The 12,285-nt window shown below is 39.7% G+C and overlaps 1 protein-coding gene across 7 annotated transcripts in view; it reads right to left on the bottom strand.

Annotated features, from left to right (window-relative positions):
- LOC111269392 (Excitatory amino acid transporter 1) overlaps positions 1-12,285 on the bottom strand; it is a 123,822-nt gene that overhangs the window by 86,646 nt on the left and 24,891 nt on the right. For all 7 annotated transcript variants that reach the window (XM_022848939.2, XM_022848941.2, XM_022848940.2 and 4 more), the window contains 3 exons: positions 9,422-9,464; positions 4,260-4,296; positions 3,814-3,997 (listed from right to left, as the gene is read on the bottom strand). In XM_022848939.2, coding sequence (XP_022704674.1) covers positions 3,814-3,997; positions 4,260-4,296; positions 9,422-9,464 — 264 coding nt within the window. The remainder of the gene's footprint in view (positions 1-3,813; positions 3,998-4,259; positions 4,297-9,421; positions 9,465-12,285) is intronic.

Raw genomic sequence — 12,285 nt, 5'->3', positions numbered from 1 at the left:
CTAGCGAACGAAATGTTCCCCTTTGTATTGATCATTGTCTATCGCCATCTGTAACAATAACGAAGCAGGATAACGCATGCGCATACATGAATGGCGGGCGTAAAGAGTCCTCTCCTCGTGTTCGTACCTGGTCAAAAAAAAGAAACCTGAAACGTCGCCCTTTGTCTTATCAGTGTGTTTTTTTTCCTCTTCGTATCTATTTGCCATCTGGGAACTGGCCAATATTAGTGCAACGTCGTCCGCCGTGCTCGATCGGCGACCTTCTAGAGGGGCTCGACGACTGAAACAGATAGCCACATTATGGATGCCCCGCATCATTATCATCATCTGGGACATTACTGGTTGCCTTATTCTATGTTACCATGTCCTACAACATATGTATTATATATGGAGAAAAATCAAGTCAGGTCTCCTCTTCTGACGCAGGCACACATCGACGTGAAGAGTAATTACTTAAGCCAACTCGTTCTGGAGCAACGGCGCAAAATGACTGTAGCAAAGTCGCGAGTAGTCTTTCACGACAGCATTTCTACGCAGTCATCTGTGACGAGTACGCCATTAGTTAACTAACCGCCGAAAGGAAGCGGTCAACCACTCGGATCGTGTTTCCACCGTCTGACCGCTCGCCAGTCATTACCCTTTCTCTCACCCCCCGCCCACTTCGTTCCAACAGCCAAACGTCGGTTAACACCGCCCCTTAGCCGCTAACCGTGCAACGTAGATCACCGTTATAATCATCTTAATCAACGGCGGCAGCAACAGTATCAATTTTTTATGATGACGGTGATGATGATCATCGCTATTGCTAACAATTACAACAACAGCCAAATTTTCTAAAACGAACACAGCGACAACCTTTTTGTTGTCGAATTGAGAGATTTTTGGGATAGGGGAGTGTTGTCGAAAGCGAGGTTGATGGCTGCGAAAGGAGTGAAATCTTTGCGGACTGGGTCATTTTTTAACCTCTATGAAAATAAGCGCGAAGCATTTATTTAGTAGTTATGTGTAGCGGGCTCTGCACTGGCCGATTGGGGCTACCAGCAACCAAGCTAACCCAATTTGGTATAGCGATTTTTGGAGTTTGCTCGTCGGAACAATGGGCATCATGATGAGAACGTTAATGAAACTCTGACAATCATGAATATCAGCTATGGATCGGCAGCTCACTATAACTCGTCAAGTTGAGATACAGACTGACAAAATAAAAATGGGCGTAAGAACAATAACAGTACGAGGATAATTAAGTATAAGGTTATTAGTTAGAAGAAAAAAAATAGTAATTGAATGTTACTCATAACCAACTAGTTTGTAGCGTAAGGCAGATAGACAAAGTGCGCGTTCCTCTATTGACAACAAAACCAGCCCGTTGCAGTAAGGATGATGTCGAAGACGAAGGCAATGAATGGACAGATTATGTTTGTGTACACGTGAACAATCGAAGAGTCAGCTCTGGTCTGCGAGCGATAAACAGCTATTTTCGCTTGTGAGTTATGGCCATCGGCTACAAAGACAAACCAAAGGATGAAGTAAATATTGCAGCAAGAGCATGTGGCCTCATAAAGCCAAACTGATATAGGGGGGACGGATAGCTAAGAACCAAGCCCTTTGTATATCGACAACTTCTAATAATGTCTGTTTGTATACGTTTGAATGCTTCGAGTGGAGGGATATGCGACTCCACCGGGTAAGTTGAAGAAGCTTACCTCATGGGAAAGTGATGCATACAAGTGTCACTGAGCACAGGCAAGTACAAAGCAAAAACAGCCATCTTGCGTTGCCAGCGCATGTCAGTGACCACCATTATAACGACAAAATGAATGTCTAAAGTGATCCCTGTACCACGCTATCGTCGTTTGGCGATATTATATGAGAAGTGAACTAGTGTTCTGTTGAACTTTTTTGTGGGTATACGTGAAAGTGTGTGAGAAACTTTTGCTGTTTCTGTTTTATTAAGGTGGCACGTTATCGTCTTTCCCCTAGTTCCAATCGGAGTCTACGTAGAGAAGGTTTCAAGGGAACTGGCATGAGGATAGCTGTCTGAAAGTGGATGTCTATATCTATGATTTTGTTTTAAACTAGATGGCCACCATTGACGTAATTCAGGCGTTTACAGCAAATTATTACGGCCTTCGTCCTTCAGACCTAGCGCCGCCGGCAGGCTTGTCAGGACGAATGTAGAACCGTGTTTCCGATCTCAATTAGGAATATAAACCTGGTAAAAATGCTTTTCATTGATTCTGGACGTCTACGCTGACACTGCTAGAGAAAAAACAAAAATTAGAATACTTAAGAAGATGTACAGTTATCTTGTAATGCAAAAAAGGTACGATGAACGAGTGCGATTTTCCTGCCTTTACCTTTACAGAAATTTGGATCGTTTGACGAAAAACAATTCTATATATTTTTCTCCCATTTTAAGTGGATGCTTGTTACTCTGCAAAACGGGCTTCTGCACTGGCCCACAATTGAGAACGTTTAAGCGATGGGCTACCCACGCTTAAGCTATGAAAATGCTAAAAATCAGTTTCGATGTTGAACGATATTCGCCTATTTTAGATTGACTAGACAAACAAAAAGTAGCCGTATTTTGATCTATTCAGAGATGTTTAGAAGACCAGTGCCCACTTTACCTTGAAGCACAACTATTTAAATTAATGGCCTAATTAGAAGGACAAACGTGCCAATTAAACGCGATATATCACGAACCTATACAGGCAGGAATTGCCCGTTGCAAATCCTCTCGACAACATATAAATGTTACACGATTCTCATAAATAACAAGCACTTTCTCAATTACAAACAGTGTTTAAAAATGTATTCGTTTAAGAGCTGATGCTCGTCTTTCTTTGTTGATATGGAATAAAGTAGATAGTATCTTTTATGTACGCAAAGATAAGCGGACACGATGTCTTAATCGCTAGCATATAATGCACAAAAAAAACACTGTAATTACCTTAACTAACTATAAAAATTATCTCTTGTAGCTAAATGTCTGATGTTGTTAACCGTAACCAGCATTGTTCGCCAGCCTTTAAAATAGCGCGAGTAGATTATTAACTACTAGTAAAGGTTGGGCCAAACACACAATGAAAACCATATTCCAGCTATACAGATATTGTACCATTCGGACTTTGATCGCCTTGAGATCTCCCACAACAATTCGCTATAGGAAACAAAAGTCGTGTGGTTATCTAGCATCTGTGAGCATAAAAAAAAACTGAAGTTAGCAAAAAGTCACACCACTAACGTTCTATAGATTATTTTAACTTCAATGAACACGTCTTGCATGCACACACTGCTATTAGTTGTATCATCATCGAACGGAAAAGTTTATTCAAATCAGGAAAATAAAAAGCTAGCATGACATGCTCATACCAATTAGCCTAACAGAAAGCGTGCCTATTCATAAACTTGATAATAACGTGCAATGCATTGTCACTCGTTCCGATGACGGTGCAATGAAAGCATTTAACCGTATGCCGTAAGCAATCTAGGTTCAAAAATTAGGTGCGAACAGACATACTTCGTTTCGTATTGGGAACTAGCCGTTTGAAGCAATAGGGAAATTGTCTGCTATTTGGCCTAGCATTGTGACGTCACTTCTGCATTAGGCCTGGATCTTGAAGGCTTGTCTGTGTGATGACGGCTTTTTCCAGCTCCGTAGTCTCATTCGTTGCAAATATTTCGTTCGTTCTACTGCCACGTTGCGTTTTCAATCGTGTCGTAATCTTATTAATCTCTCCCACCAGGCGTCCTGCTCACAAGACCCTTACTGTTATTGTGATGGGAGCCCGAAGTAGAATAGATACTCACCAGACAACGACCTTTGTAATCAACATCATGGCGTCTGAGAGAGCGGTGAAAAAATCCAGCAAAGGTTTTCCGCTCTCACCCATTCGGCCGATAATTGTTCCCAGGGCGATACAGAACACGATTAAACCGAGAACATTCGTTCCAGAATCTTTCACAGTCTTGAAGTCCCAGTCGTACATACTTCCTGATAATGGAGAAACCGACAAGACTTAGGATTAGGAGGTTTCTGACAGTACACTGTCGACACGCGCTGGTAATATAAAGATAGCTCCAAAGGTCCCTCATGCATAGTACATGCCTAGTACATAAATTATTTATTTGTCCAAGGGAAACAGTCACGTAAAACAATTAACAATGGATAATCAGCATTTGTATATTTGTCACCTCAAAATGGGCGGTTCAACCTATCTAATTGTATGCGTTAACACACATCAAACACAACTTACCTGTTGCATTCTCTGGCTCTATGACGATTGTCGAAAACTGAAATGCAATATTAAGGAGACCAGTCAGAGCTTAGATCAAAATACATGACATGAGCATCATGTGAAATTTGCAAAACTGATAACCCTCGTTGTTTTGTAGCACTAAATACTAAATATTACCTTAATAACATCTCCTTTTTGGCCTACACCCTTAACCTGTGAGAAGTCATTGTATCTAAGTTACTCCTATACGATAATGGGCAATGATTAATATCGATCATTGCTTAAGTACACAAGCAAGTATTTTTTTTCAGTATGGTTATCATAGTTGCCAATAAAAGCAATAAACGCTGTGCTTTAGTAAGTTTACCTCTAAAAGGATATTTAGGCATTTTCTAACCAACGACTTAGATTTAAGTCCAAAAAAATTGTTTAGTGTTAGTGATTTATGCACAACTGACAGCCTTCATAAGACGGGCATTACTATGTCCATTGGGCCACTACAAACCCAGAAAAATACTTAATAAACACTGTTACAATTGTAATCGTGATAAATAAGTGCTAGCCAGAAGTCTTCCAGAAGCTGCCGAAATGTTTTTATAAAGACTCAATAAGGCCGCCAATACCATTATCTACAGTTTGTAGTTATATTGGCTACAGTCAATTTATTCTATACGCTAATCTCTTCTAACCCCAGTTTTTCGAAAACGACCTTCAAACGCATCTTCGCACTAAACTTTTATAGAAGATTTGCCACCCTAGGGCTTTCACAAACACCCGCTGCGATTGACTTCGACTAATAATTCAAGCATAAATTCTTATATAATAACGCTCCTTATTGACGCATTTTTTGTTACTCTTTAATTATATTTGACTAAGCTTTTTCTAGAATCTACAACAAATGCATAATACTGACCAGAACGTAGCATAAGGAAATTTTCCTCGTAAGAACAAAACTAACAAATTCGAAGCGACCGGCAACAGCTTCAGTATACGATTTGAGGACCTTGCATGCTGTAGCACGAATACGCTTGAACCTTCAATGTAATGCTTACTATTTTCTATATATGATCCGAAATCAATTCTGCCAGCGACGAAAATAAACAAATCGATCCAAGATGAATAGTGATATAACACTGGAACAAGACATCACAGAGTTTCTCGAAGATCAAATTAAACCGTCCATTTAATAACATTCGATAAGTCAAAACCAAGGCTACCCCAGTCAATACCCCCTCCCAATATGTTCACTATCCTATGTACGCTTCAGTGGTTGATAAAAAATTGTTTAGAACGAAATAATACGTTTTGCTTTGCATCCGAAGATGCTCATTGCCGTCGACCTTAATCGCTCATTTACCTGAAGAATGCCTAAATGCAGAACAACAATCCGAAATGGCTAGATCAACCGATAATGCACTCTTAGATAATTGAAATATGATCCCACAGAGTGTGGCGGGACTTTTGAAAATTACTACCCGCGACATTTTATAACAATTTATTATATAATCGATAAATTCTCAATAGTCTAATAGAACTAATCTAAAATGTCAAAACCGGAAGCCTAATAAAGACGGATAGCTTTTTCAATCACCAGCACTTGAGCTGCTAGAAGTACAGAACGTGAGGATAAGTTGTATGTACGCGATTACGTGTGAAAAATCTTCCACCAATCTCAGTTTACCTTACACCATGCTATTCATAAAACTGCCTCTGAATTTTATAATTATATTAGAAAAAGGCAAAGTCAAAGAAACTAACTGAGATCAGGAAAAGGCTCTTATATCTTTTGGCATTTATACTGGAAAAAACTCAGTAATTTGCAAATAGGGCAGTTTGCTAAGAGAGGCTAAATGGAAACAGTAGTGAGAAATTATTTATTTTACCCTTAGTTTAAATAAGAGCGTGGAGGCGGGGGGGGGGGGGGGATTGGTTTTCATCCTCCCGCCCATTCCTCGCCTTACAATCGTAGTGGCGTCATAGGTAGCTAGATCTGAGAAACACGTAGTCGTTTGGATTCGAATCTGTGGTCTGATGGAATGGCTAACGGCGACGGCAAACGTAAAAGTCGAAACATTTCATCTGTGCTCGCCTAAATTTAAGTTAACGCTTGTTCTTAAAATACCTCTGGAAGTTTAAGCGACGCCTACGTTAAACTTCACAAGTGGTTAATGCATCAAACCGCAGACATTTTTTTCGTGGAGAAGGCGAACTTAAATTCGTCCGTTTTTAATCCCGAGAACGTGTAATATTTCCTCAAGCGATAATGTGTATTAAACTTTAGCAGTGCTTTCAACAACAACTCCTTGTAAGTTTAAAACCTTTGATCCTTAAAAACCTTTTTTGATCTATAATTATAATTTGCTTCGTTGAAAGAGTGTTCGCTTGAAGAATGGCCGAAACTCCGTCTGCTTTGATTCTCCGTCTCCGTTTGCTTCTTCACAAATTGCCGACCATATTACACTTCGTCGTTTAGAGAATTGTTCATTGACTTTGTATTTTCAATATTTTTACTACATTGGGTAAAACGACCTTTTGGAACACCATTGAAGCTGGGTAAGTCACGTTGAAGATTCAAGATCAAGAAGTTGCTCATCTTGTTAATATTTATAGTTAATGATAGAAGCTCAAAAAATTTTTGGTTTTCACGTATTTTGGCGCGTACTCTTTCTAGGTATCTGCTGTTATAAAAACAGTCTAACAACTGCTATCATCATATAATAATTTATAGGAGAACATAGAAGGAAAGCGTGTTATAAGTTGAATCAATAAGAAAATCCCTCGTCGTCGCAATCCTAATGCAATAGAGTCCTCTATTTCTTCATCGTCATCGTGGTCTTTCATCGTCAAGCATTAAGATGCCACCGATGTTATAACGAATAATTGGAAATTCGCTCTCATAGATGAACGGGGACTATGGGGTTATATAATTTTGGGTCATATCTATGTCATACAACAGCACATATTGTCATCAGGCACGCAGCTGTGCTGAGTTGTGAATGCTAGAATTCAGAAACGATCCTCAGACTTCTAATACCAGGTCCGATCAAGCTACAAAATACCCTAATATGAAACACCATCTAATCAATCCGACTCGAATAAAAAGGCTTGATAACTTACAAACACGAACAGAGTATACCATTTGTGTTATTATTATTGTTCACCGTTAATTTCTGAGTTAATATTGCAATGTACATGCAGTTGTTAACTCTATGATTATTCAGTGGACCAACAAACGTTGGTCTTTTATTCCTCCCTTGTGTTTGTAAACATCTAGAGTTTCCAGATCAGACGATCTGAACTACCACTTTATATTGTTTCTCTTCCAGTTTATCTAATTGACCTGGCAAATTAATTGATACTTCTCTCATGTCAGGGTATAAGTGCAATATCCTTAAGAAGACTCAAACGAAGTTAGCAAATGAGCGAGCTTCATAAAAATGCCATTTTGTGCCCAGCAGCAGCAGCAGCTTATTGAAAGATAACTTACCTCAGGACAGGAATATTAAGGTCCGTGTTTATTTTTAGGCTCGCAGGTCTCTAAAAAAAAAACAATATTCTATCTCTTCTCACGAAAGTGTCCTGATGCTTTGACCCGGCACAACAACGACTATTTTCTGTTACCGTCCTATAAATTTCAATAAAATCAAAATAACAAAATCCGAGTCTAAGAAATCAAACCTTTTCACTTTGCTAATTAGTTTAATTAGCTGTTATATATAGATATTCTAGGTAATCCAACATAACTGTGTAATAGAGCAACCTATTTACGGAAATATGTTTACTTTTTTTTATATATACTGAGCATATATTATCATCAGAATTAAAATGCTTGGTTAACGAAGGTTGATGAAGATATTTAACCGAGATTTGTTCAACAAACACGGAGGCACCAACCTGTACACAGAATTACTCTTATGGCCTTTGATTTCCGCCACGTCTACCTTTTCATTACGAGAAAGTGTGTCATACGGAACGTAGGTAAATAGACCTGCCAGTCTAAAAATAAACACGGACCTTAATATTCCTGTCCTGAGGTAAGTTATCTTTCAATAAGCTGCTGCTGCTGCTGGGCGCAAAATGGCATTCTTATGAAGCTCGCTCATTCGCTAACTTCGTCTGAATCTTCTCGAAGATATTGCACTTATACCCTGACATAAGAAAAGTGTCAATTAATTTGCCAGGTCAATTAGATGAACTGGAAGAGAAACAATATCAGATCGTCTTATCTGGAAACATAATGAAAACTCTAGACTTCTACAAACGCAAGGGAGGAATAAAAGACTATACAAATGATACTGCATTTGCCTCCTTTTCATTTAGTCCTAGGTTGATGTTAGCCGGTAGCGTTTAGTGAAGATCAAGTGATCGCCTATGATGTACGCTTCGTCAGCCGACAGCAACGAAGATGAAGTCAGACAATCCAACTGAAGTGTAGTATAGCTGAAGACATGTACTATAAAGTTTTCACTAGATGAATGCTGTGAAATGTTGCTGGATAGACTCTCGATGTGCAGACCAACATGTGAGAAATAGATAGGGAAATTCGGCGTGTGCTATTCTCTGTGTGAGATAAGTCAGAGATGCATCTGTGTAAGCTCGACTTGATGTGATAAGCAGCACTTTCTAATTTTCCTCATGATGACACAGGTACAATGAATTATTTTACAGCCATCAACTGCCATTATGGTCATGTTATATCGTTGACATCGGCGGTGGCCGCGGACAACGAAGAGGAAATAGAATTCGGATAAATCGATGTGCGCGCTCTTTAGAATCAGTCTCTTTAAATACTTAGAATTTGATGGATAACTACTATTGAAATCACCAGTTAATTAAAAGATCAATCTAATAATTACCATTAAAATTCTTCTCACTCTTCTGTTCTAATTTGGTTAAAGTGAATTGCTAAAATGTTCTTGCAATAATTATACTTAATAATTAAGTTGATCATTAGTTTACCTTTGATGGACAGCTAAACTGGCGCACGGACACGACAGAGAAATTAAGTTTTTGTACTGCAATGGCCAGTCCACCGATCCCATGCGAGCGTCTTGCAAGAGGTCGTTGTTATATGCAAGATTATATCGTTTATTTTTGCTATTGCTTCGGTCCGCACCTATGCCCCTATTCGTCCTGCCCCTGACACCGAGTCGTCATTCTATTGCTTGTACTATTCTTACCTGATTAATGCAGGCCTCTATAATGTTTGGCGGGAAGGCATTTCTAGAACGAGAAAAAGGCAAAGAAGAAGCACAGAAACACAGAACAGACAAATTCGAATAAGACGTCAGCTCAAAAACGACAAACATTACCATTATTATCATCGTCGCCGTTATCGTCATTGGTTGCCACGAACAAGATCGTTCAGGCAGCACCCTAATAAATACCGCTATTAATTACGACGATGATGATTTGGCGTCATTTCGCCAGCCCACCACCGTGGCCTTATTCAGGCCAAAGATAAGGATATCTGATAGTTAGAGCTAGCACTTTACAAGCTGAGTGCTTGCAACCACGTGCTGAGTGAACTAGCAAGCTAATCGCAACCGTGCGGGTGATTTTTTCGTGACTGATGAAGAAACAGCCTGAAATGAACGGGCAGCATTGTTTCAGGCTTTGTACCATAGGTACTCGGTGCCTCTGCATACGAATCGTCCGTACTCGGCGTGCCACAAAGTTCAACGCTCAACCGAGAATGATACTTTGGTAAAAAGGTTTCAAGATGGCTTCTTAGACCGATTCTAGTTTCGAATGGCTCGCCTGAAGCTTTTCTAATGACGCCTCTACCTATTCGCTCACGAAAGCCACTGTAGGTTTAGGTCGAGGTGTAAAGCTCGGAAGCTCTTGGCACCCTAGCCAACTTGGACAATCGAGCTTTTCTTGTCTAAAACATCTCGTAGGGATATCTCAGTAATCATTCACCTCAAGTCGAATCATAGCTACGGCGCAATTTAGTCGCTGTATACGAGTTAGTTAAGAAACAAAAGACGCAGCGTTTATGAAAATAGCAAATGCAATAACATATTGCTTGCTATGGGACCGTGAAAGCAGTAGCTAGATGGCCGTCGGCAGCTATATGCATTGCTTAGAAAACTATATAATAACAATTTTGTAATGATTACTAGTGTTTTTCTCGCATGATAAGTGCGATCGTGATAGCTATTGTTACCAAAATTGCTAAATCTAGTGTTTTGTTTTACCTAAATTAAGCCGATAACGTTTTTATGAACGCTGCGCAGATGCCCCTATGACGGGCTGACACGCGCATTACGACGGGGACCAATTCTCAATGCATACCTTTAGCATCTGCAGCAGAATGAAAAATAATACATTTCACGTAATCTTTCGGAACTTACATATTGATTATATATGAGCAGAAACTGAAGCTTCAGTTACGTGAACTGCGTACACATTTTTTCGAGGCATTCTGTACAGTTCAAGCGTGACTGAACGGCAAGCGGCAATTAAGAACATAACTTAAGGTATTTTAAAAATCACTGAGTTTCAGCTAAGAATCGTAATTGAATTTTTGTGACCTCTGGGGCCCTCCATCAACCTCCCCATCAAATGAAAAAGTCATACAATATAATTTGAGCAAACGTGGACAATAGCACAGACGGGATCTTCACGGATGTCCATCACTGCTTTTGCACATAGGATAATAAGAGGGAAAGCAAACAGCAAGATTGTCGACTACCGTAACTCTTACCGTGAATCGCATCGGCGTGAGCATCCGATTCACAGAATTACCTGGCCAACAGTATCGTATTATAGTGACAATAACAACCGTAATCATAAATAAAATAGCGAATACAGGTGATGGCGGGTAAAAATTTTGCCTTACTGTTAACAGCAGCCTTTGCCAGCATGCGCCTCTAAAAAACAATACCGATCTTGTTTATTATGAGTACTATTTTTTGTGTGCACGTCATCTATGTAATGTTTTCTATAGTTGAAACGTCTACTGAGAGACCGGTAACTTTTGCCAGTGTCGTACGCAATTGTGAACAGAGACAAAAAGTTAGTTTAATAAACTCTGAATGAACAAAAACTCGACCAGCCGGTGAAGAGCTATACGTTTCGACATTGGAAAGCACAGGTAGTTCGGAATGAACTGTGACTGAGTGATTCAGGCACAGAAGAGAGTTTACATCAACGAACTACAAATGATCGATCTGTAGCTTTGACTAATGCTGGCAGTTTTTATACCGTTCCCGACAGCGAAGTTTTTGTCTATGGAATAGCTAGTCTGTTAACGCTAACATTGGTCTTATGAGCCCGCAGACGTGAGACTGAGCTCAAGATGCAACTGCGAAAAAATCTGGCTCAGCCATCCGATGCAATGCGGAACTGATAAAGATTAACGCCTTACATAATCTGGCATTATCGATCTTAAAATCTCACATACGTAGTGATATGAGCACATGTCGCATATCGGCTCCACATCACTTTGGCCATTACATAGGCATGGCAAAAATCATTTCAAACGCGTCACTCAGACCGTTATCATGCATTTTTTTTTACAGTTTTTTTTCTTTTGCATTCTTTAACTGACATTACAAGTATAAATTACTATTGTATTATTATTACATATAGAAGGAATGGAAGCTTTCAAATGGTCTGACTGCAAATCACGACTGCTCCTCCCCCGGTTTTGTTTTTGTAGGGCAGCCACGGCTAAAGTCTCATTACCTCATGCTTCACAATCTGACGCATGGCCGTTGAGTAATTCTGCGCTTTTCTAGATCGGCTGCGGGATCGTTCGAAAAGTTATACTTGTCTCGTTGGGTCATCCATGAAGTTCATTTACGTTCCTGCAAGGCACGACCTGCGTCTTGAGGCAGAAAACGTGTCAATTATTCGCAAACGGATCAATTATCCGCGTAACTCAACAAAGACACATGTTTCGCCTAAAACTCGTCATCTGGGTTAAAACCTGTATTTTGACCTTCGAATTATATATTTGTAAAGCACATTACCGTTACTGAAATTAAAATTTGTGCCAGCTAGAACTGTACGACGAATTCGGTCAATCTGACGGAAC

The sequence above is a fragment of the Varroa jacobsoni genome, unplaced genomic scaffold, assembly GCF_002532875.2.
Source record: "Varroa jacobsoni isolate VJ856 unplaced genomic scaffold, vjacob_1.0 scaffold_1383, whole genome shotgun sequence".
In the NCBI taxonomy this organism is placed as follows: Eukaryota; Metazoa; Arthropoda; class Arachnida; order Mesostigmata; family Varroidae; genus Varroa; species Varroa jacobsoni.
This window is presented reverse-complemented; position numbering and strand designations above follow the sequence as displayed.